The 23899-nt window shown below is 42.6% G+C and overlaps 1 protein-coding gene across 5 annotated transcripts in view; it reads left to right on the top strand.

Annotated features, from left to right (window-relative positions):
* The window catches only part of si:ch211-45c16.2 (mitogen-activated protein kinase kinase kinase 13), a 37522-nt gene that overhangs the window by 9585 nt on the left and 4038 nt on the right, over positions 1-23899 (top strand). For 2 of the 5 annotated variants that reach the window (XR_004897983.1, XM_031299476.2), the window contains exons 2-12: positions 18148-18848; positions 19359-19542; positions 19711-19902; positions 20568-20726; positions 20872-21030; positions 21193-21301; positions 21546-21655; positions 21877-21993; positions 22485-22628; positions 22835-23588; positions 23694-23764. Coding sequence is in view for 4 of the 5 variants with exons in the window: in XM_031299476.2 (XP_031155336.1) it covers positions 18215-18848; positions 19359-19542; positions 19711-19902; positions 20568-20726; positions 20872-21030; positions 21193-21301; positions 21546-21655; positions 21877-21993; positions 22485-22628; positions 22835-23588; positions 23694-23764 (2633 nt within the window). In the remaining variant the exon portion in view is untranslated. Of the gene's footprint in view, positions 1-9624; positions 9942-17316; positions 17442-18147; positions 18849-19358; positions 19543-19710; positions 19903-20567; positions 20727-20871; positions 21031-21192; positions 21302-21545; positions 21656-21876; positions 21994-22484; positions 22629-22834; positions 23589-23693; positions 23765-23899 lie in introns of those variants that run through there. The other 3 variants (XM_036003884.1, XM_031299503.2, XM_031299494.2) reach the window with 3 other exon arrangements.

Here is a 23899-nt window from a genome sequence, read left to right as displayed (position 1 = left end):
CTCTTATTCTTTCCATAAGCTTTTCTTGTTCTTGCTTTTTCAACTTGTTCTGCCTCGCAGAGTACGATATAATCTCTCCTCAGACAACTACCCTAAGAGTCTCCCAAAGTAGAGATGGAAATATGAGATCAGAGTTGTTCAATATCAGGAAATCATCAATAGCTTTGGAGATCGTTTCACAGAATATATCATCATTTATTTTCAATTCGTTCAATCTCCAGGGGCGTGTTTTCTGTAGAAGCGTAAAAGAGAGGTCAAGCAACAACGGAGCATGATCCGGTTTTACAATAGAGGAGTATTCTATGCTATTTACAGCAGACAGAAAATAGCTATCAACAAAAAAATAATCAATCCTAGAGAATGTTATGTGGACGTGAGAGTAGAAGGAAATTTGTTTTTTGTCAGGTCAATAATTCCTGTTTGGTTCATGAATGATGAGAGTGCTATGGCCATTTTGGAAGGAGGGCACCTCTTAGGGCAGGATTTGTCCAATAGTGGATCTGTTGCACAGTTGAGGTCACCTCCCAAAATTAAATGGTGGGAGGTCAGGTCAGGCAGGTCTGAGATGACGTTTGAAATAAATGATTCATCATCCCAGTTAGGTGCATAGAGATTGACGAGAGCAACATCGACGTTATTGTGAGAACCAGAAACTATGATGAAGCGGCCTTGAGGGTCAGCAATGACTTTGGTTGGGAAAAATTTGACCTTCTTATGTATTAAGATGGCCGTGCCCCTTGCCCTGCTACTAAAGTTGGAGTGAAAGGTTTGGCCAACCCATGAGGCTTTTAATCTATGATGTTCTTTAGTAATTAAATGAGTCTCTTGTAAAAAAAGCAATGTCAGTCTTAAGATGTTTTAGGTGGGAAAAAAATTCTACCTCTCTTAACTGGGCCATTGATCCCTTTAACATTCCAGGACTCCCCCATTCCTTGTTCTATTAGCCATTATCAAACATTAAGGAGTAAGGGGAGGGTAAAGTAGAAGAGAGAAGTAAAGAGAGAGAGAGAGAGAGAGAGAGAGATTGAGGAGGCAGGAAGGAGAAGAGAGGGGTTAAAAAGGAGCAGAAAACATTAATAAATACAGAATAATAAAAGGCAATATATGAAATAAAACTAACTCCCAAATTGCCCGAACAGAGGGCTCTCAGAACAGAACCATACACCTAACTATTCCTAAGCGTGTTCTTAGAACTAGAACTAGCAGCAGGATCCCACAAACTATGTAGCTTCCATATGGCATAGACCTGAACTAACAGTCCTGAGCTGGCAGCGCCCCAGCGTCTGCATGTCTTAACTAAGCACAGCAACAGGGGAGGGGAGACAAAAATAAAAGAAAAATAAACATAAGTGGAGGGCAGCTACCCATACATAACAACCCCTGGATCAGAAAAGAAAAATCTAATAATATTACAAATAGTAAGCATTCAATTCAAAAAAGTTATTTCAAGATGTCATATAGGAACTTAAAGATTAATCAGTTAATTGAAAAAATAATTGCTAGGTTGATCTGTACTAATAATTGTTCATTATTATTATTATTATTGCAGCTCTAATCACAAAATGAACAACATTGAGATGAACTGATTATTACGCCACTTTTAGAAAATAAGAGATTTTCTTTTTTGCGATTATCATGCAGCTGTGCATACTTTATGTACAGTGTTTGCTCTACCCTGCAGTCTCCTCCCGTCTCTGTACATAGCCACACATATTCGGCTAACCTCTCACCCCAGCGAGCAACAGGCAGCAGCACCATACACCCCCAGCTACACAGTTGTAATCTCAGGCAGACCACCACTGCCTGCCACCCACTGCAGCCACCCACCCTTTCTTCCATCCTCCATCCAGGGATGTGGAAAAAGGAGGTGAAGTGTATGTGAACATGACATCCCAGCATGTGTTCATTTCCTACCACTTCTGTAATTCTCTTAAGTGAAATAATTAGAACCAAGAAGGCTGGAGAGCCTTCATAACATTTTATGTTATCTAAGACTGGCTGCTGTGTTCTGCATTATAGCTCTGCACACAATCCTATAAATCACGGTTGGGATTACCAGGTGCATACAGCTGGAGGGAGGTCAGCACAGCCAGGCTTTTTGTCTGCTGCTCCTCATCTATTTACTTGTCTACTCTGGATTCATGATAAAGAGAGAACCAGCATAGAAGAATTGTTGTGCTGCAGGCGAAATCCTGCGGGAGTGTTGAACAGTCATTGTTATGTAATTTCCTGTCAGCGCGGATTGGTCAAGCGGTTGGGTTGTTGGTGGGCTCAGCCCGGTAATCTCACAAGCATTATCTTTCTCTCAGAATCAGTGGTTGTTGTGTGCAGGACTCTCTTACCACTCATCCATGTGGGCCTTTGTAAAAGCAACCAATGAGCCAGGCCAGTCTGTTCTATCATCCATCTTAGCAACAGGTTTATCCTTGTGCATGAAGTCAACATAATCAGGACTAATCTATTCTCATTAGTTTAGGTATTTCCCTGACTCCTCTGACTTCCTCCCTCCAATTACAGTACTGCATGTTCTCCACCAGGCACCGGCCAACCAGCTGGCTCTGGGCTGCGTGATTTATAGGATTACAGTTGGTACCAAAAAGCATTTGGTGAAAGTGTTGAAACAGTGCTAAGAGCAAACTAGTAAGAATTTTTGTCCATTAAAAATTTAAATCTAAGTATTTTCAAGTTTTGCAAATAAAGGAGACGTCTCGTAGGAATCATCAGCCTCCTTAAATTGATAAATAATGTCCTACAGAGGCAGAGGACAGTAACTACAGATTTTGATTTTGATGTCTTTTTCGGCAGATTACTGTATTTTACCCCCTAATACATAATACCCAAATTAGCTCTATCTACAGACAGTCTTCAGCGAATGAGGGTATTGACAAACAAAATGTGTCCCTTCTGCTTTCTAACTACCATTTGTTAATAATTATATAATATAATAAATATATACCAAGATATTGGTTCCTACCAGCTCACTCAACGTTAACTTGATTTAGCTCTCCTAGCTATCTAGGTTAGTTGGCTTTTTGTTTTTTAGCTACTTTTTGTAGTTGCGTACGATGGCCGACAGGGGCAAACGCCCTGCCCATATTATGAAAAAATCACTTTTTCTGGGATTTGGGGTGTTATGTTGTGTCTCTGGTGCTTCCACACACATACAAACTTTGAAAAAAATCCACCCATGCTGTTTATAGTGAGATACGGTTTCTGAATGTGTCCTGCCTTCAGTCTCTGGGTGAGCTGTTCAAAATCGGCACGGCTTGTGACGTCACAAGCCGAAACGAGCAGGCTAACCGCAACCATTAGCTCGTAGCGTTAGCATGCTAACGCTATGGCTAACGCTAGCATGCTAACGCTAGCATGCTACCTCGTTCTCAATAGCAAAGCACTGCTACAACACACACAAGTTCACCATAATCTACAAAAGAACTACTTACATGTGCGCCCTCATTTAGAAGTCTCCCAGCTAGTCCTGCCTTGTAACTGACCAAAGTTGTAGAAACAGCCTTTCTTTTACTGTCTATGGAGCTAGCTAGCTGACATGATCTACATCTGAGCTACTGGGCATGTGCAGTGCAATCAAAGATAGTACAGAAGAAGAAGAAGAAAAGAGGTCTCACTCTGTAGCTAAAACAGAGACCAGGTGAAAAGAGGATCTGCAGCAGTGAGATAGAGCACTGCAGTACAACACAAATATGGTGTTTTTTGAAAATTAAACCATGTAAACCTATTCTGGTACAACCTTAAAATACAATTATGAACCTGAAAATGAGCATAATATGGCTGCTTTAAGAAAACACATGCAAATATACAAAACACAAGCAAATTAAGAAAACAACTTCATTAATTTGACAACACATGCGCAGCATTCAGCAAACACGCTGCAAATACACACAACACAACCAAATACACAAACGCGCTGCAAATACACACAACACAACCAAATACACAAACGCGCTGCATATAAAAAACGATGCAAAAAGAAAAGCACACAAACCCCGAAAACAAATGCAACAAAAAAACGCTGCATCCAGATTACACAACGGAAGTTCTCCAGACCTCTAGAGGGAGCAGCTAAGTGGAACAGCTTGACTGTGGAGAAATTTGCTCTTGAAATACAAAAAACTAAAAACAGACAGGATTTATAGTCCCTCCCTGTTTAGTAAACCAGCCAATTTACTGTGGGATTTATCAAACTGAATAAATCCCGCCCGCACATATAAACACAAAACTGCTTTTCTAACTCCATCGTGTTGTAAGTAAGACATCTGCTGAAAAAGTTATTGTATTCATCAGCATGATTGCCGTACTGTTTAGTTCAAAATCATCCAAAACACCAAAGTATGAAGACATAGTGGACCAGACGCCAGCTTTTATTTTGAAAAGCCGAAGCTCGGGGATAGCACCAGCCGGGAGGGCATGAGACGGGAGCATAGACTGTATATTAATAATATATTATATTAGGCTATGTTATTATTAATAATAATAATAATAATAATAATAATAATATGAATTTAATATACAGTCTATGGACGGGAGGGCATGAGACGGGAGTTCTCTTTTTACTATGCAGCCAAATCCGACTGGAGAACTTCCGTTGTGTAATCTGGATGCAGCGTTTTTTTGTTGCATTTGTTTTCTGGGTTTGTGTGCTTTTCTTTTTGCATCGTTTTTTATTTGCAGCGCGTTTGTGTATTTGGTTGTGTTGTGTGTATTTGCAGCTCGTTTGTGTATTTGGTTGTGTTGTGTGTATTTGCAGCTCGTTTGTGTATTTGGTTGTGTGTATTTGCAGCGTGTTTGCTGAATGCTGTGCATGTGTTGTCAAATTAATGAAGATGTTTTTCTTTTTGCATCGCTTTTTTCTGGGTTTGTGTGCTTTTCTTTTTGCATCGTTTTTTATTTGCAGCGTGTTTATGTATTTGGTTGTGTTGTGTGTATTTACAGCGCGTTTGCTGAATGTGTTGTCAAATGAATGAAGTTGTTTTCTTAATTTGCTTGTGTTTTCTCTATTTGCGTGTGTTTTCTTAAGTTGCAGGGCGTTTGCCCCTGTCGGCGAACGTAGTTGCGCTATTGCCAAATATATATTGCCCTATATGAAATTATAGTATCTACTGTATTTCTATAGCAGAACATCACAACATCTCTGTAAGACTGATCAGACCCCATGGAAGTCTTATTTATGTGTCTGTAATCATAGATGTTTGTGTTTGTGTGGGCCTGCGTGTCTATACCTGGCCGCTGCATGTGATGGCAGATTGTAAAGGTAAACCACTGTAAGCTGCAATGGGGCTTTTTCTCTTATTAATGCAGAGGACACAGGAGCTGTCAGTGCTGTTGTTCCACTGCTGGTGAAAAAGTAATGAGTGTGTATAACAGAGCTGAGCCAGTGTGGTTTACAGCTCTGTTGCACTTGGAGGTGAGGCCAGGGCAGATGGAGCACTGACTGGCTGTGCATCATGTCTGTGTGCCGGGGATGAAGACAGAACAGGAGGCTTTGGCCACTGCTGGAGAAAAGCTAATTGACAGACTGAGGTCAGACTCTTTTTATCTCTTTAGTTCAGAAATGTTTAAAGATGTTTTTTGACCTCCTAAGACATCTAAATCCTATAAAACTAAGTCAATATCTCATTATAACTATAATTCAGATCAGACAGCCTACTGAGGGGCTTGGAATACCTCACTCGTCATCTTCATCTCATGTAATGTATGTAAAACAGGATTGTTGGAATTCAAAATGTCTAGGTTATGTTTTGTGGACAAGTAGTGGATGTAAGTTATTTTTAGATCAACTTAGATCTTATAATGTATAAATATTATGAGAATGATAATAGATTTTACACTTACCTTTAAGACACCACGTGGATTACACATGAAATTAGTCAATTCATTATGACAGATTTTTGTAATTGATAAATATTTTCAGTCATTTTTCAAGCTAACAGAAGATGTGCTGCTTTTCTCTGTTTTATATTATTGTAGATTCATTATTTTGGGGTTTTGTACTGTTAGTCGGACTATTCAAGTAATTTGGAGATGGCTCTGAGAAAAGAGTGGATTTCAGTTTCAGTGTGCATTTTGAGGTGATTGGTGTCTTTCCCTTAAGTGTTTTGTTTACTCATGATCACAAAACAACTGTTTTGTAATCTTAGCATAATGAGCTTTGCTTTTATTTTTTGTTTTTTTTTAATTGTGATAGTGATTACGTCATTTACATACAGACGTATTGTGCTGAAAAGTAGTATCTACCTGAGGAAGCTGTAATCAAAGTAGAAAATGAATAAGCTCCGATTTCAGCTACCCTGCTTGTCGCTCTCCAAACTTATTTTAAACCTTTTTTAATTAAAGTTGAATTAATTGGTTGATGTAGTGGGAATCAAACCCGGATCTCCCACACCAAAGGCATGTGTCATATCCACTGCACCATCACCACCCACCGTGTAGCTACGAGCCATTACAGTAACTTCCGTGGGTTTTTGATGGGGTACTGAAAATGAGCTGTTATGTATTTGCTTACGATATTAATGCATTATTTGACAGATAGGTAGGTAGGTAGGTAGGTAGGTAGATCAGAATCAGATTTATTGCCAAAGTAAGTTTTCACTTGCAAGGAATTTGCCTTAGTGTATGTGGTGCATACAATAAACAAAAATCAGAATCCACTTTATTGGCCAGGTTTGCGTAGAGAAACAAGGAATTTGACTCTGGTAATCTTTGCTCTCAAAAGTACAACACTCACTTAACATATTAAGAATAAAAACAGAAGTGACGGTAAGAATATAAAAAATACTGTTAGTGTACTAACAATACAATAGAATTTACAATTTTACAAAAATATACAAAAGAGAGGGAAGGAATAGTGTAATATCGGTCAATAGACTGAGATTTTAGGATTTAAATATGAGTACAGTGCAAGGCAGATCAGTGCAATGGTAATATATTAATAACAATATTGTAATTGTAGGATTGAAATAGACATGAGGTAGATGAGCAGAACAGTGGTGATTGACTTTGTTCAGTGTAAGAGTGGGGGCTATTTCTGAGTGTTCAACAGAGTGACTGCTTGGGGAAAGACACTTTGTGTCGGCTGGTTTTGGCAAACAGTGCCCTACCAGAAGGAAGGAGGGTGAACAGTTTGTGACCAGGATGTGAGGGGAAAAGGGAATAAACAGTAATGCAAAGTACTGCACCATCAAGAACACATACAGAATAGCTATACTATAATAAAAAGTATGTAAAAAGACCCTAAAACAAATATGTACAATATAACTGTTTAGTAAATAAAACATTGTCGGTATAGACTACTTTTATGTGATGTCTTCATAATATGTCCTGTGCTTTTTATTTTTTCAAAACTTGTGTGGTGTGTTGTGGTTTTGACAGAAGTACAGAGCATCCTTTGGCCATGTCTCATAAAATCCTTCAACTCACAACTGAATTTGCAGTCTTGAGTGTTTAGTTTGTATTGAAGAATACTTAGTTGGAGAGGGTGGGGGTGTTTCTGGCTTGTTTTCTCAATACAATGTAGCTTTGCTCGTTTCCACGTGAGCACACAGGCTTGTGATTTGCTGACCTTTGGAATTTGGGCTATAGAGCAGAGCTAGATGTTCTCGCTAAGCAAACAGGTCAGGTATTTGAATTCCATGCTCCTATGGATATCTAATGTCTCTCTATCTCGCTCTCTCTCTCTCTCTTTGCCAATATTTAACTAGAGCTGTATTTTTGGGAATTCCCCTGCTGTGTTTTTGTGTATGTAGTCTGTGTGTACAGGAGTGTGTCTTCGGGCACATGGCAAAAATAGCAATGTCGGCTTAAACCCACTCTTGTTCTGCTCAGGGCCAAAAGAAGGCTTGACATTGTGTTCATTTTGGACTTTGTATCACAAAGGTGTAGTTTTCACAGATCCAACAATCAGCTAAACACACTCACCATTCCCCAATGCCAGTCCCATTAGAGCCAGCATCCTCGGCCATCTATACTGTGACTCATTTGACTGTCATTTCACGCCATTTATAGTGTTTGGTAGTCTCAGCCTCGCCCCGGGATACCAGACCTCCTCCTCTGGCAGTGTCCCCTGCTGGGGTGTGGCCTGAGGATGGAGATTTAACAATGCTGCTCCATTATCCCAACCCCCTACCCACCATGCATCATTACATTCCTACTACTCCCTTTCCATCTTCATCTTCCCCAGAGGTTTGGGCCTGTAACGAGAGAATGGGGTGGAGCATCTGTTCCCCGAGCCTTTCCTTTTAACCCCAGGCCCTCCCTCTCAATCAGTCTTTTTTGATATACCCCCTCTAGTCACAGTTAGTCTTTCTCTCTGCCATCACCACTCACAAACACACATATATACGCGACAGACAGACAGACAGACAGACCACCACTACCTTCCTCCGTCTGAGCTGCACCTCCTTTTCTCTCCAGTCTTTTGATAATCTGGTCGGTGACTCAACCGTTCAGTCAATTTCTTAATGTCACCCTAAAAATGTTGCAGATGTTGATACCTTTGTCAGCTCTCCAAATGTGCATTATGGACTCATACATTGTCATTCATTGTGTGTGTGTGTGTGTGTGTGTGTGTGTGTGTGTGTGTGTGTGTGTGTGTGTGTGTGTGTGTGTGTGTGTGTGTGTGTGTGTGTGTGTGTGCAGGTGAGAAGCAAGACAGAGCTGATCAGACTCAGCAAACCTCTGAGATGCTCAAAAACCACCTGACAGGTCAGTACGTTTACACACTTGCACACAAACGCACAAATGTGCTGAGAAGCTGAATAAAGTGGTTTTACTGCAGCTCATTGTGAGAGATTGTGAGAGACATTCAGAGACCTTTTGTGGGGAAAATAGAACAATTCTTCTGTTATTCTGGATCTGACCTTTTGATTTTTCTCTGACTGTCGCTTGAACTTTCTTATTCCTCCTGAGTATGGACTCCTGTCAAGTGGTTTGGTATTAGATTTGAGTGCTCCGCATCATGAGAAACTTGGCAAATTGGCCATATTCAGCTGTTTTAGTACATAAAGTTCCATATAAACATGGACACACATGCTTAAATGTGGTTTTAATGCTTTGTTGAAACACTGAATACTGAAGTCTGTCAGTTTGCAGTCGAACACTTACCACTTAGCTTACCAAGACAACGCACAGCTGTGCAGAGCATTTACCTACACCCTGTGGTGAAAATGTAGGTTAATCACAATAACTTGATGACTATGGACAACTAAAGGAGGAGCAGGTCTGAATTGTTTGTGTGCCTGCATGTGTGCAGTGTTTTGTCACAAATAGATGGCACATGCTAGAATACAGGATGCAGTGTGCAGTCATATGTGGGATGTTTATACGATTGGCATGGAGAGAACTGATTACTGATTTTGTACAAAGGGATTTTCTCTTGTGCAGAAATGGTCTGCCCTACTTACAGAGACGCCACTGCAGCCTAACCTGCTGTTCCCAGCTGGTGCTGTTTTGAAATACATCCCCCCTCCTCCTCCTCTTCTCTTCTCTTCTCTTCTCTGCTTCTCTCCTCTTCATCTCTCTGCACTCCTACTATCTGAGTCTGTGCAGAAGGCTCCACCCCTCCTGCTCCCCCCCATCATTTGCTCTTTGAGCTGCGTCCTCTCTGCGTCAGACAGCTCCATTCATGAAAAGTGTGACGTGAGCAGGTCTTCAGCGACCCGGTGACGATGCCAGCCACCCACTCACATCCCAGGTGCTGCGGGAGTTAGAGGAATGTCCGTCACTCTCCAGCCTCTGTCTCCCTCTCTCCCTGCCTTTCTTGCCATTTTTCTCCATCTTGACCGTCAGTTCAGCCTTTCTCCCTCAGGCTTTTTTTTATCCATCCCTGCCTCAGAGCTGAGGGAGGACCATGAATCTGAGCTCGGTCTGCTGTAAGTAATCTGCTGATGCTGTGCTGTACATCTGAGTGGAAGCAGTGTGATGTGGAGGTACTTTGCTCCTTTTTATTGTACTTGTGTGTGTGTGTGTGTGTGTGTGTGTGTGTGTGTGTGTGTGTGTGTGTGTGGGGAGACATTCAAATGCGCGTACGTGTGTGCTGTTTGTAAGTGGATCAGCTGTGTCAGTGTTTGTTCAGTAGCAGTGCTGCAGGAGTGTGTTGAGTGGTCGTGCGTTGGAGCGTGCAGGAGCTATTTTAGGCTCAGCGATGATACTGCTGCTGCTTTTTGATGCAGTATTTCTCTGTGCCCTCTGAAGGACAGGTTTAAATGTAGGTAAAGGTAGAGACCAACAGGACCTCCACCTCCTAATGGAATAGCAAAATGATATTCTAAGGCATTATAACGCTGGGCAGATGAAAGAGTTTTCTGGGACACACTTGGATTGTGCACTGCCACAGGCATTTCAGCATGTGCACATACAACAAATTACATTCACTTTTCTCTTCCAGATTTTATCTTACTTAACTCTGCCTCTCTCTTTGTCCATGTTCCCCTTTCTGCTTCACAATCTTTAAATTTCTCCCTCACGTTGCATCTTCATCCATCTCTTTATTTTACTTGGCTTGGCAGCAGAAAAGCTCTGTGTATGCCCACCTCTGTCCTCTGCTACTAAGCATATTTATGTAACTGCACAGGATGAGTAGCCGGCAGCCGGGCTTTAAAGGAGAAGAGGTAGAGGAGGAGGAGGGGAGAGCTCCATCCATTCACCACAGAGCGCTTAAAATAATGGCTCCATATTCATATCCATGAGGAGTTTGCCATTTGGATTTTATTTCTAGTGAGAAATAGAAATAAGAAGAGTGTCTAACTTTGGGTACCAGATTTATTATTAAAACTTAGATGAGGTGCATGTTGCAGGGATAGTATGAACCCAGGAGCTAATAGAAGAGACACTAATGTGTATTGATTTCCTGGCTTTCTGCTGTGGTAGAGTCTGTTTAAGGCAGAATAAAGGACATGTACTTGTAGTACAACATCCACTTTCTCATGTGAAACCCATTTTTATTTTTTGCTCTGTAGCTTTGTGTATTTTCATATTGCGGGGCCATTAAAATGGTGTCAGTCACAGCCGGTCTCCTGCAGTATGGGTGTTTGTCTGTTGTGTCACTTTTTGTGCGTCTGTCTCTCTCCTCAACCCTTGTTGTTGGCGGGCCGGGCAGGCCGTCACTATTAAAAGAGCACAAGGGGGATTGTTGTGGCAGCAGCTGCTCTAGTGTGTAGTGTTGAGTGTGTGTGCGCGTTTGTCTGTGTCTTTCTACGTGTGTGAGTGCTGCTGTCTCCTGGCCGTGCAGGGCAGACAGGCCCAGTTCACATGGAGCCGGCTCCTCTTGTGTCCTTTGTTGTCGCTCTGGGATTCTTTTCCATTGGAGCATGGTCGGTACTGTATCATGCCGCAAGCAGCCACAGCAGCAACAGCAGAAAAGCAGTTTCTCTTTTTCCTTTTTGTTCGTCTCTCTGATTAATATTTCTCTGCTCTCACTCTTTTTCTGTTTCCAGACACAAAATGTTCCTCACTATCTCCTTCATTCATAACCTTCCACATCCCTAATCTGCTTTTCTTCCTCTACTTTTCTCTAAGCCATTTTCTCCCTCCACTGTCTCCTTGGCCCCACTGTCCCTTTCTGTCTGTTTGCATTCATCATCTATCCGAAAGGATCTGGTTAGCATTCATAAATAGAGCTTTGTAAAGCTTTATGGTTGAACATCGCTGGTAACAAAGAATCTGCTTGACTGAAAAGGCAGATATTGAAGCTGTGTGAGCTTTTCAGAGCAGAGTATGCATGATGGTTTCAGATTTTAGGAGGCTGTGTGTCTTCGTTGCAGTGCTGGCTGCAGCCTCACTGAGAGGCTGGGAGAGAAAAAGCTGGAGGGAGAGTGTGTGACGTGTCGATGGCGCACACTATTTTCTTCAGTTAGTTATTTTCTCCAATTCTGGCTAGTACCGGCTGAGGCTATTTGAGGCACAAGTTATGTGTGTGTGTTTGGAGTGCTAATGATTCACAACCACGTTAAGCACAAATTGTAGTGTATTCCCCTAGAACGTGTTGGTCAGCTGGGTTCTGTTTGTTGAACTCACTAACAAACGAGTAAACCAGACAGTCAGACATTGATGTTTTGGACTTCTTAGCGGTTTTGTTTTTACATTTTCATCCTCCTGTCAGTCAACTCTCTCTGGCAGTTTCATTCATCCACCTGAGTGCCCTCCTCTTCTCTCTGAGATTCGCTACTTCACAACAAACCAGCCATTTCAGGTGATCCCACCTGGAATTTTTACTGTGACCTTAGCAGGAGCAGCTTTGACCTTGTTCCTATTTGTACCAGCAACACCAGTCAAACCCCGAGCAGGCATGGATTATTGCTCGTTGGCCTGTTTTCCCTCCAGCCACCACCAAGTATTTTAAGTCAGCTCAGGTGAGTCACCAGAGGGAATCAGAATATGAAGAAAAAGGGATTATAGGGAAATGTCAGTCATGTGACGGCAGATGCCTGAACGCTTTGCCAGAATTTGTTTATTTTCCCCTCCACCTCTGTGCCCGCATCAGCAGATTATTACTTTCACCCACCTACGGATGGCTGTCCAATCCCCTCTGGCAGGACTCATGGCCATGGTAGCGAGGAAAAGCTGATTTAGACATCGGCCCACATCTCGACAATCAAATCAGGACTGGCCGCTCTGTTGGCAGAGTCATGTTTCTGAGGTCTCTGTATTTGATGTTCATATTGCTGAATATGTTTTTAATGTAATTCTGTCTGACTCCAATGACAAAGAAATCTATGAGCAGTATTTTTTCCCAATTTCTGTTTTATAACATTGTTTACTCACATGATGAACACCGGCCATGAAAGTCCATAGTCTGCATTGACAAGGGAAACAAGTACAGATACCAGAGTTCAGCTGTTTAACTGTGACCCAGAATAACAGACAGTCATGTGTAGTTCAGACCATAGAGACTCCTGAGCGACTGCTGGTAAGAGACTCTTGTATTTGTCCAGTTTATTTTGTTTCAGAACTTTTCCTTTTATTGGTTACTTAAGGTGCTCAGTGGAGCCATGTGCTGCTCTCACCATTCATTCTTTGCTCCATTTGTTTTAAGAGAGGAGGACAGGAGGGATAAAAACAGTCTGGAGCAGGTATTTATCTTTCTTTGGACATTATCTGTGAAAAGATTTGACTGTGGCTCAGTGTGCTGCAGTCGTACTTCTCTTTATGCCTATGAGGATCAGATTTTTATAAATCTGCTGGTCAGTTGTTGGAAGCTCGTGAGGCTGAGATTTGTACCCAACTTTTCTTGAGGTGAAGAGCTATAACATGTACTTTGTTGTTCAAATAATGGTCAATATTTGGATACATGCTTACTACTATCTTGGATGGTTTACCCCCTCCTCACTTTAAAAATAGTGAAGACCACTATATTGTTGTTCTTTAAAAGCAACACTATTCTGCTTTCCCTGTGTGATGGTCTTAGTGGATTCAAAAGCAACCTTCAGGCTTTTTGGCCTCTCCAAACCTGAGCGTTGGATGAGAGTGAGTGTGACTGGTAGCAGAAGGTCAGGATGGATGCTGTGTTGACATGGTAACGTGTGAATGATGAGGTGGGATAGCGGCTAAATTGGTTCTTTGTTGGTGGCACAGCTGTCACCTAAAGGGAGGTTCCCGCTATGGGGCCCAGCAGGGCTTCCCTTAATGAGGAGCAGAGTGATGGAGACACAGATGACGCTGCTGCTACTGATGCTGCTCAATGCAATGTACACCTCTGTGTATGTTAGTAAAGGTCTGTCTGTTGCTGTATTCATATATTGTGGAAGGTTCAGCTGCTTTTGTGAAGGCACAGTACGTCGAAACACAATCTTAACAGCCATGTTGCCATTTGCTGAGTGCCACAAAAATACTCCCTTCCCCAGTGGATTGCTGGGAGTAGTGGGATTATTGGATCCTGCCAGACACGCCCTGTGTGTGTGTGTGTGTGTGTGTGTGTGTGTGTGTGTGTGTGTGTGTGTGTGTGTGTGTGTGTGTGTGTGTGTGTGTGTGTGTGTGTGAACCTGATCCGCCTGCGCCACCAGCTGCCATGTGTATATACACACACACACACACTCATATAAAGTGTGGTGCAGTAACAATATCAGTGAAGTCTTTCTCTGCCAATACTGCTCCACATTTAGAAGTGTGTTCATATACAGTATACTAAAGATGTACTTACCATGATGCATTGTGCTATTGGCCATTGACATTAGGTCGCCTTTAGAGAGGCAAGAAATGAAAGGAAGTGTTTAGAGGATATATGGAGGGGGAGGGCTGAATAGGGTTTGTGTTTGTACAAGCTTGTCTTTAGAGCCCTGTAGAGGGATTAAAGGATCATCCCCTGATAATTTCTCTCTCTCTCTCTCTCTCTCTCTCTCTCTCTCTCTCTCTCTCTCTCTCTCTCTCTCTTCTTTGTATCCACTCTGCTGAGCATATGCATTGTTTGCTAGCAATATTTACTTTATGCAAACATGTAATAAAAAATGTTTTAACCTCAAAAGGACGGTCAGTGTGTCCTTTTGCTTAGTCATGGTCACTTTCGGAAAGTCCTGTAAATAAATGACTGTGTAAATGAAACCCTGGGCCCTTCTTGATGAGGCACAGACATTATTCATGGGATTCTACACACATAGAGATCTTCCATTAGAGATCAATGTGAGAGAATGAGAGGTCCGTTTCCTATTCTTTCTGTCAGATATAGATGCATAGACTCAGTCTTTATTCAGCCGGCTCGGAAAGAGGAAAGAGATTGGGCAGAGAGAGTACAAATGGGTGAACATTATAAGAGGCTGTATGGCATCAGGTTTTCTGTCAGACTGTGCTCTGTAGTCATTATTTAGGCAAGATAATTGTGCAGTTTTTATAGAGGGTACTGTGCATGCAGGCTTGTGTCGTAACATGCATGCTTCTGTCAAGCCGACCACATCCACTCACGGTGGCCCACGTCAGAAGCCCAGCTCCTAGAATCGTCTGTGGGGTGGAATTACAGCACGGGCCTCTACTCGCACAGCTCGATTGTCTCTGACTGTGGAAGGGACGGATTTATTGGATACCTGAGAGAGCATTCTCTCCTTCCCCTGCACTCTCAGCAACCTGCTTAGAGACAGGCCTGCATTATAGATGAGCTTCTGGCAGCCACTACACTCACAGCGCTCAGGTTACCCCCCAGTAGATACACACACCGATACAGTACATGCATTCGCACAAACATGTAAGCGGTATCTGCGTGGACCAATGGACAAGGACGCATATCATGTAACTGCGAGCATCTCCACTTTGAATCCTGTCAGGAATTTTTAATCCCCTTTCCCCATCTTTTCTGTTCTTCATTTTATTGTCAAGTATCCAAAAAAAGAGACCAATAACAAGTGCCATATTAAACACACACATGTTGGGCTCTGGAATTCCGGCTTGGTGTCTTAGCTTTGCAGCATTTCGGCAGCAAAGTTATCTGCATCAGAGGGATCAAAGATTTATTGTACTTTGACCTATACCGAGAGGAAGAAATGTGCATTCATGCATTTCCCGCAGAGAGCAACATAAACAAAGTGTGTTTCAATTGGACTTCATGACTGTCCCCTTAAGGAAACCTCCACGTAACACAGAGCCAGCTCACTGCTCTGCCTCTCTGTCTCCTCCCTCTTGGACTTTGATCCCCTGTTCCCGACTGTACACAATTTACAGCCTCTCACTATCTCCCTCTCTGTGTCCCTCACTCTGTGTTTTTTTTTACTGCCCCCTCAAAATTGATTGGATTATTTTTTTTTTTTTTTTTTTTTTTTTTTTTGGGGGGGGGTGTCAAGTGTCATTTACAAAGCAATTGATTCACTGCTTTGTGCTGCTTTTTTGCCAAGATTTGGCAAACAAGCACAGTTAGACTGTGGATAAATGACCATCTGTTTGTCTGAAAACACAGTATGCAACAAATTAAATCCCCCATGTGTAGGATTTTAACATTTCTGACTTTGGCAACTCCCATTGGTAGTGTTGCAAAAGACACTGGGGCAGACAGCATTGCACACCAATACACACCACACTCTAACATCTGACCCACACACACTGAGATAAAGAGAAGGAGAGAAACAAATACTTTTAGACTGACAGAAGCAGAGTATGAGGGTGTGCCACGCTAGCAGCTAGGCGAGCATTATAACGTGTGTTACAAAGTGACGTTTGTCACGGAAGTAAAGACTGGACTACAATAGAGCTGTTTGGAGCAGTTTGTGAACAGTGTTTTCTGTTGGAGATGGTGAGTCCCTTTGGGGTGGACTTTGGGCTTTTTCACTTTGTAAACCTATTACATGCACAAAAAAGATATATAACACAATAACGGTAAGGGGAAAAGCCAAAAAGCATAATATGAGCACTTTAAGGTTTGTCACATTTTTCTACAAACAAACGTTTGCCATCAGAATAATTTGATGTAAAACGTTATGATCATGTAAAATGCTACATGGTTTTAACCACATATTAGCAGGTTTGGTAGATTGACAGATGTAGTTTTCTGAACTACATCTATGAAATAAAGCATAGCATTTTGGTTAAGCACAGGATACTCAAGCATGAGCATGAATAACAACCTAAATTTCACCCTTAGGTTACATGATGACACCAAAGGCAGTTTCATTCGCTTATGAAGACTGAGATGCTATTAATAGCTCAGAAAAAAAGTAGGAGGTGGACCTGAGTTGAGACTATGGTCACACTGTATTATCCTTGTTTATTCTTTAAGCTGCTATTCTTTACAGCTGTACTGTACATATTTGCACTGACTTCAGTTGCCATGTTTGAGCAATATGTGTTCTCACGTTAGGGTGACATCTAGGTTGAACATATATTTTTAGATGATTCAAGTTCAAGACTTTGCTATACATCGGAAGCTATCCCTTTAATATATTTGGGTGTATTTTGACGAAGTTGCGAATCAAAGAGCAGCTCTAATTAATTGGAAAGATTGGATTTTGATATAATTTTTCATCTGTGTGATAGTTTCATGAGATGATGTCTTGATTGTTCAGGTTTTTAATTTGCTGGAGTAACCAAACACATACACTCATGTCTGGATATGATATCTACAAATCAACTTTTCAGAAAAATGTCTGTATAACAATTATGGGTGTCACGATTTCGATTTTAAATCGCAACATTGATCGAAATAAGCTTTTGATTTTGACTGTCAAAATTAAAAGCAGGATCGTCAATTCCCCCAGTATTTTTTTCTCTCTCCACCCCCGCCTACAAAGTAAAAAAACAAACCGAGACAGCGTAGTTTACTGGCTGGTAGCATGCAGCTAAAGACACAAGGTAACATTAGCTTACCAGTGGCCTGCAGCTACTCTTTTCCAGAGACCATGGCCACTGCCGGAGTCGGAGAGAAACGAGTACTGGAAAATCCTCCTGCTACCCTGAAGTCACCGCTGTGGCAACATTTTGCCTTCCCCGCGATTGAGTTATGTAAACAAACAACGAAGGTAAAGCATGTGGGCTTTAATCACAATATACATCAATACATACACGAATAGGCTGGTTGACGATGGTATTGGTTTTACTTTCGGTGATTCAGTGACTGAAGTGAACTAGTATGTTTGCTCTGCGGCTGGCTACGGGCCTATGGTGGCTATGGCCGGCCTTGCTAGGTTAAGCAGTGAGAATGGGCTGTGCGTGCCAGATGTTTTGCTGTCTCAACTGTCCTAATACACAGCAAGACTTTTAATCCCTGCTATGCTGTTACTGCTTCACAGAGAACATAAAGTGTGTGTGTGTGTGTGTGTGTGTGTGTGTGTGTGTTTTAATCCAACTGTTTCCCAGAATTGCATTATTTTATCTACTTTGCAATGTCTTTCATTCAGCAACTCTGTCTCTTATGCACTGATTTAAAGCTTATCCAATATTTCCTAACCACCTCTACCCTACAGTGTTTGCACTACATAGTTAAAAATAATCATCAATAATGTAAGCTCTCTCAATATCAGATCTATGAGATGATTGCATTTCTCTTTGTGGAAGTAATAGGCCCCCATGGCAACAGTTCTAATCATGTTTATGTTGTATCAGATGCGTCTCTAATCATCCAAATGGATTTAACTCAGGTTTTTATTTTAATCTGCATTTCATTTTTTCTATGGTTTTTTTAATTTAGATAACTTGTCTCTCTTTCTTGTTCTGTTCCCTCTGCAGGTGATTTTCAACATTCAGACAAACCAGTGTGTTAGGACGCACCCCACTCATTGACACTGGGTAGCCCATGCACATGCACGACACCATGGGTAGCTCCCCCGAGGTGCTCTCATGGACTTCCTGCCCCAGTCTGCTGGTGGGCAAGCTGAAGGAGGAGCTCAAACTCACCGTGGTTGGGGACACCATGAAGAAATCAAACTTGCCCAACTCCCAACCTCAGCCTCCTCAGGCCCCTCCGACCAATTTACCACCTCAGATTATCACAGACCTGGCTCCGCTGACACAACTGCCCGTTCCCCTGCAGGCGCCCGGCCAGGACGAAGACTCAATGCTGGTGGGTATAACTCCCCCAAACACAGCCTTGAGTGTGGACTCAACACGGAGCGAGGGTGGGCACTTTGACAACAGCGTGCTTCAGCTGCAGGAGCAGGACCATGAGGAAGCCGGATCGCCAGCCTCTTGTGAGCACGGCGGGTGTGGCAGTGGTATGGAGGAGCAGATGGGAGAAGGGGAATGCCCCATGCACCACAATGTAGAGGGGAGGCAGAGCCACCCCCATCACCCTGATGACATCAAGCTGCACTTCCACAGAGCGGGGCCTGGGTCGGGTGGGTTCTTAGAAGGGCTGTTTGGCTGTCTTCGGCCTGTCTGGAATATCATAGGGAAGACATACTCAACAGAATACAAGCTACAACAGCAAGGTTAGTTCTGGGTTTCATCTTTCTGCATGGAATCAATTTAGGAAACTAAATGCTCACTGTTCAAATGTCTCTTTAAGGCTTTTTAAAAAACAACCTTTAGATTCCCTTCCGTTTCTCCTGATGTAGTCTGAAACTGTAATTAAATAGCGAAGCCCAGCTTCACCATATTGCTGTTGTGGGTGAAGCTGTACAGCTGTCAGTTTGAATTGAGGTCATGGTTAAGGTAGACTGACCTTGCTGCTAGGCTGCCTGTACAGGCTGGACACAGAGGCTGCAAGATACGAGTCCAGGTCAGACAGAACTGGGCTGGGTCTTGTGGTTGGTCCTGTCCAGTTGTATTTTTTTATATATATATATATATATATATATATATATATATATATATATATATATATATATATATATATATATATATATATAACTTTTCAATTTCATTTACTTCTTGTCATCACCATGTTGGTTGCCATGAGCGGATGCCATTTTGACAAAATGTAATTTACTTGTTTCTAGACATGTGGGAGGTTCCATTTGAGGAGATTTCGGAGTTGCAGTGGCTGGGCAGCGGTGCTCAGGGAGCTGTCTTCTTGGGCAAGTTCCGCTCTGAGGAGGTGGCCATCAAGAAGGTGCGTGAGCAGAAGGAGACAGACATTAAACATCTGCGAAAACTCAAGCATCCAAATATCATCAGCTTCAAGTAAGTATACAACAACTAGACCTTGCATGAAACCTAATGTTGTCTTGTTGTTTTCAGCTGGTGGAGCTCTGATGGTTTCCAAATGTGCACAGTTGGCACATACTGGGGTTTATCATTATCAAGAGCCGTTGATCTATAAAAGTGTTTCCTGTGTTTTGTCCAACTTAGAGGTGTGTGCACCCAGGCGCCTTGTTACTGCATCATCATGGAGTACTGTGCACAGGGCCAGCTGTATGAGGTGCTGAGGGCGGGGAGGAAAGTGACCCCCAGGATGCTGGTGGATTGGGCCTCAGGCATCGCCAGCGGCATGAACTACCTACACCTGCACAAGATCATCCACAGAGATCTTAAGTCTCCCAAGTGAGTTTCCTCTTTTCCTGGTATTGTAAAATGTGTGTATGAGTATCATTTTTTATAATTCTTCATTGAATTTGACTTTTGTAACTTTTCAACTCTTAACTCAAATGCCATTCTCAGGATTAATAAAAGCGTGTTGCCTTGACATAAGAGTAAGACACAGTGTCCTGTCTCATCCTGCTCCTCCTTCCTCATCCTCTGCACACTGTAGCCCTGTTTCTCTAATCAATATCATCATGCTGCTGCAGTGCCACACACTGTATTAGTCAGCAGAATGATAGCAGGCTGAATGTGCTGGAAAGGTCAGAGTCATTTGGCTAATGGGGTGTTGCAGATGCAGAAATGTGCTTCTGTGTTTTAGGCTTGAAGATTGAAAAAAGTCATACCCCTTTAAAACCAGCGGAAATGTCACAGGAGAAACTTGACGGTCTGAATGGTTTAACCCAGGTCATCTGACCTGGATTAATGTCGGTCTGACACTGCATGGCTTCAATATGAAAGAGTGAACATGGGCTTTTATAATAACTCTAGAATTACTATGCTATTGATATAGATTGTTATTATAGGATTACCATAAACTTGTAGGAGATACTGTCTTCTTTGGTCCACTTAATCAAGAAGTCTGACCTTGCTAACAAGTCTGTGTTTTCTGTTTGTTTATGTTTTAGTGTTTTGGTGACCCACAACGACACTGTGAAAATCTCCGACTTTGGAACGTCCAAAGAGCTCAGTGACAAAAGTACAAAGATGTCATTTGCAGGTACGGTGGCCTGGATGGCCCCAGAAGTGATAAGAAATGAGCCTGTGTCTGAGAAGGTAGACATCTGGTGAGTACTTACATTTTAAAATAATACATTATTTTAAGCTATAAGATAGACTTTAGGGCAGTGTTCAACTGTTACAGAAAAAGTCATCTGTTGATGTTGCTGTAGTGAAACCTGACTCTCTTTGCTTGTGTGTTGTGTGTTGCAGGTCATTTGGAGTTGTGTTGTGGGAACTTCTGACCGGAGAGATTCCCTACAAAGACGTGGACTCCTCGGCCATCATTTGGGGTGTTGGGAGCAACAGTCTTCACCTTCCTGTCCCCTCCACCTGCCCGGACGGCTTCAAAATACTCATGAAACAAACATGGTGAGTGTGGATCATATATTATGTTGTGTAGCATCTTTGTCCACAGCGTCGGTTAGACTATTACTGTTAAGAAGGTTTTGCACCACACAGGATTGCCTAAAAGTACATTCTTACCGTTCTCATTTAATTACATCTCCTCTCCCTGTTATTTTCTGATTCCAGGCAAAGCAAGCCCAGGAATAGGCCTTCGTTTCGTCAGATCCTCCTACACCTCGACATTGCCTCCGCTGATGTCCTGGGAGCTCCTCAGGAAACCTACTTCAAGTCTCAGGTCGGCACTATAACTGCAAAACATAATAACCTTCACTATGTATAGGTCACAGGACTCTATACACTTATTAAGATACGTTTTATGTGCACCAACAATGAGCACACAAGCCTCACACAGTATTTACTTGTTCTAGAATCTAGATAATATTGTTCTTCTAGGTACAACGCTGACTTTAAGTCATCTAATGCCTTTTGTGTCTGGGAGTGAATTGTCAGCTTTTTGACTGTGTCCGTCCAAATTACAGGCAGAATGGAGGGAGGAAGTGAAAAAACATTTTGAGAAGATCAAAAGTGAAGGCACCTGTATCCACAGGCTGGACGAGGAGCTGATCCGACGCAGGCGGGATGAACTCAGGTGTGTAAGAAAGGAGAGCCAGAAGGAGACATGACCAACTTTACAGGAAAAGAAAGCAATTATAAACATATTGTAATCCATAGCTACTCCTGATTTAAAAATTACTCATGTATTTGAATTACTTTTGCATGGATTTATTTCTTCTTGTTAATGATGTAGTTTTTAAATTGAAGCAGAAGTTGGTGGAAGTGAATATTTGTCTGAATTTCCTAAACTCTCAGACACGCACTGGACATCCGGGAGCACTATGAGAGGAAGCTGGAGAGAGCCAACAACCTCTACATGGAACTCAGTGCCATCATGCTGCAGCTGGAGGTCCGAGAAAAGGAACTAATGAAGTATGTAAATAAATCCTTTATCACAGTAGTCATCAGCTAGCCTTACTGCTGTCCTGCCCCTTTCCTCATTATCAGGCCTTACTTGTGTGTATACTACTATTGCCCCTTTATAGAAGGCATTTCCAGTAATTAAATATTTGAAAGTATTACAATGGCCTGGCAAGACAACTAACCATATTGAGAAGTATAACAAAGCCATTGTTCTGGGTCAGTTTGTAGTCAAGAGAACAGTATGGGGGTTTTGAGTCACATCATAAACAATTCTCAAAAGAATGACTCAAATAAAAAACTGACTCACTGAGTTTTTCCTCCCTTGATTTGTTGCCAATTCCTTGACCTAATTTTTCACCCTTCAGAGAATAGATTTATACACCTTACTTGATTTCTGTCTTCTAGAGTTTGGAGTAATGAAAGTACAACTCTCTATAGAACTTAATGTGAATGCTGCTCACTGTTATATAACTCCAAAACTAATTCTACCATCCCTGAAGGAGAGAGCAGGCAGTGGAGAAGAAATATCCCGGGACCTATAAGCGCCACCTGGTCAGACCCATCGTCAGGTCCAACGCTGTAGAGAAGCTCATCAAGAAGAAAGGAAGCATGTCCCACAAACCTGGGATGCCCCCCACTAAAAGGTCTGAAACGTAGTAAATTGAACAGCTAATTGTAAAAGAAAAGACTGTAATTTCCTGTTTCCTATTCAGGTTCATCTAGATGATTAGTTAGAAATATATTCATTAAATAAGGGACAATTCTCAGTAAAGTAAGATGAATTACTATATGTTCTGCATACATTATTTTAGATACATTATGTTAATGTTGCCGAATGGATTTCTTTTAGGCCAGACTTGCTTCGTTCTGATGGCATCCCCAGCCTCGACCCTCTCCCCTCCCCCTCACCTCTATCAGCCAGCCCAAAGGTCTCCACGCCTCCTGGCAAAGCCCGCTACCGAAGCAAGCCTCGTCACCGCCGGGCCAACAGTAAAGGAAGCCATAGCGAGTTCCCCGGGGTGCTGAAGCCTCTTTCTGGGGCATTAGAGGACACTCAGTCTCTCCAGGAGCAGCCGTTCCTCCATCACCACCACCACCATCCACCAACCGAGGGGCCCTTCCTCCCCTTGAAGGGCCGCGAGGAGGCCGTTGTCAACTGTGCCAACAACCTGCGCTACTTCGGCCCCGCTGCTCCCCTCCGTAGCCCTCAGACAGACCACATGCAGCGTCGCGTTTCTGGCTCCAGCCCTGACATCATATCCACTGCTGTGGATGCAGACACGCGACAGCGGACTTCATCCACCAGCTCCAATCCTGTTCCAGGTGCTGGTGCTGGTTCTTTGTGTCCCTGCTGCCAGGCTCACCCCTTCCCTGGCTGCCTACACTGTCAGGAGACCCCTCCTGCATCAAGCCACCCAGAGTTGCCCCACTACTCCCTGCTCAACACCCAGGAGAGCACCACTTCTTCTTTAGGGGCTCCCAGCAAAGATCCAGCCTCAGACAGAGAGGCCACAAAGAAGGCTCAGCCACAGGAACAAGAGGCATCCCAACGCACTCACACCCTGCTCACTGCACTGCCTCGTACTCTCAGACCTCTCAGGAAGGTGAGCAAAGCTGGTAGCCTTACATCAGTGAGTCTGTTTTATGGGTTTGTGTTAAGAAAACTGTGAAAGATGATAGATTAACAGCTGTAATTGCTTCTCTGACAGGGTGGCGATGAGTCCTCTGAAGAGGAAGAGGGGGAAGTTGATAGTGAAGTGGAGTTTCCAAGGAGACAGAGGTAAAATGCAGTTTGCCACCTCGCTGTGTTGTAACACTGTTACATCATGTGGAGCAACAAAAGAAAATTACAGACCATTCACCATATCATAACCTGAAATAATCATTACAGTAAAGTTTGTAATACTGTCCCAAA

This window comes from Sander lucioperca, chromosome 8 (assembly GCF_008315115.2).
Source record: "Sander lucioperca isolate FBNREF2018 chromosome 8, SLUC_FBN_1.2, whole genome shotgun sequence".
Taxonomy (NCBI): Eukaryota; Metazoa; Chordata; class Actinopteri; order Perciformes; family Percidae; genus Sander; species Sander lucioperca.
Note: the sequence above shows the minus strand (reverse complement) of the source record. Positions and strands in the feature narration are given on the sequence as shown.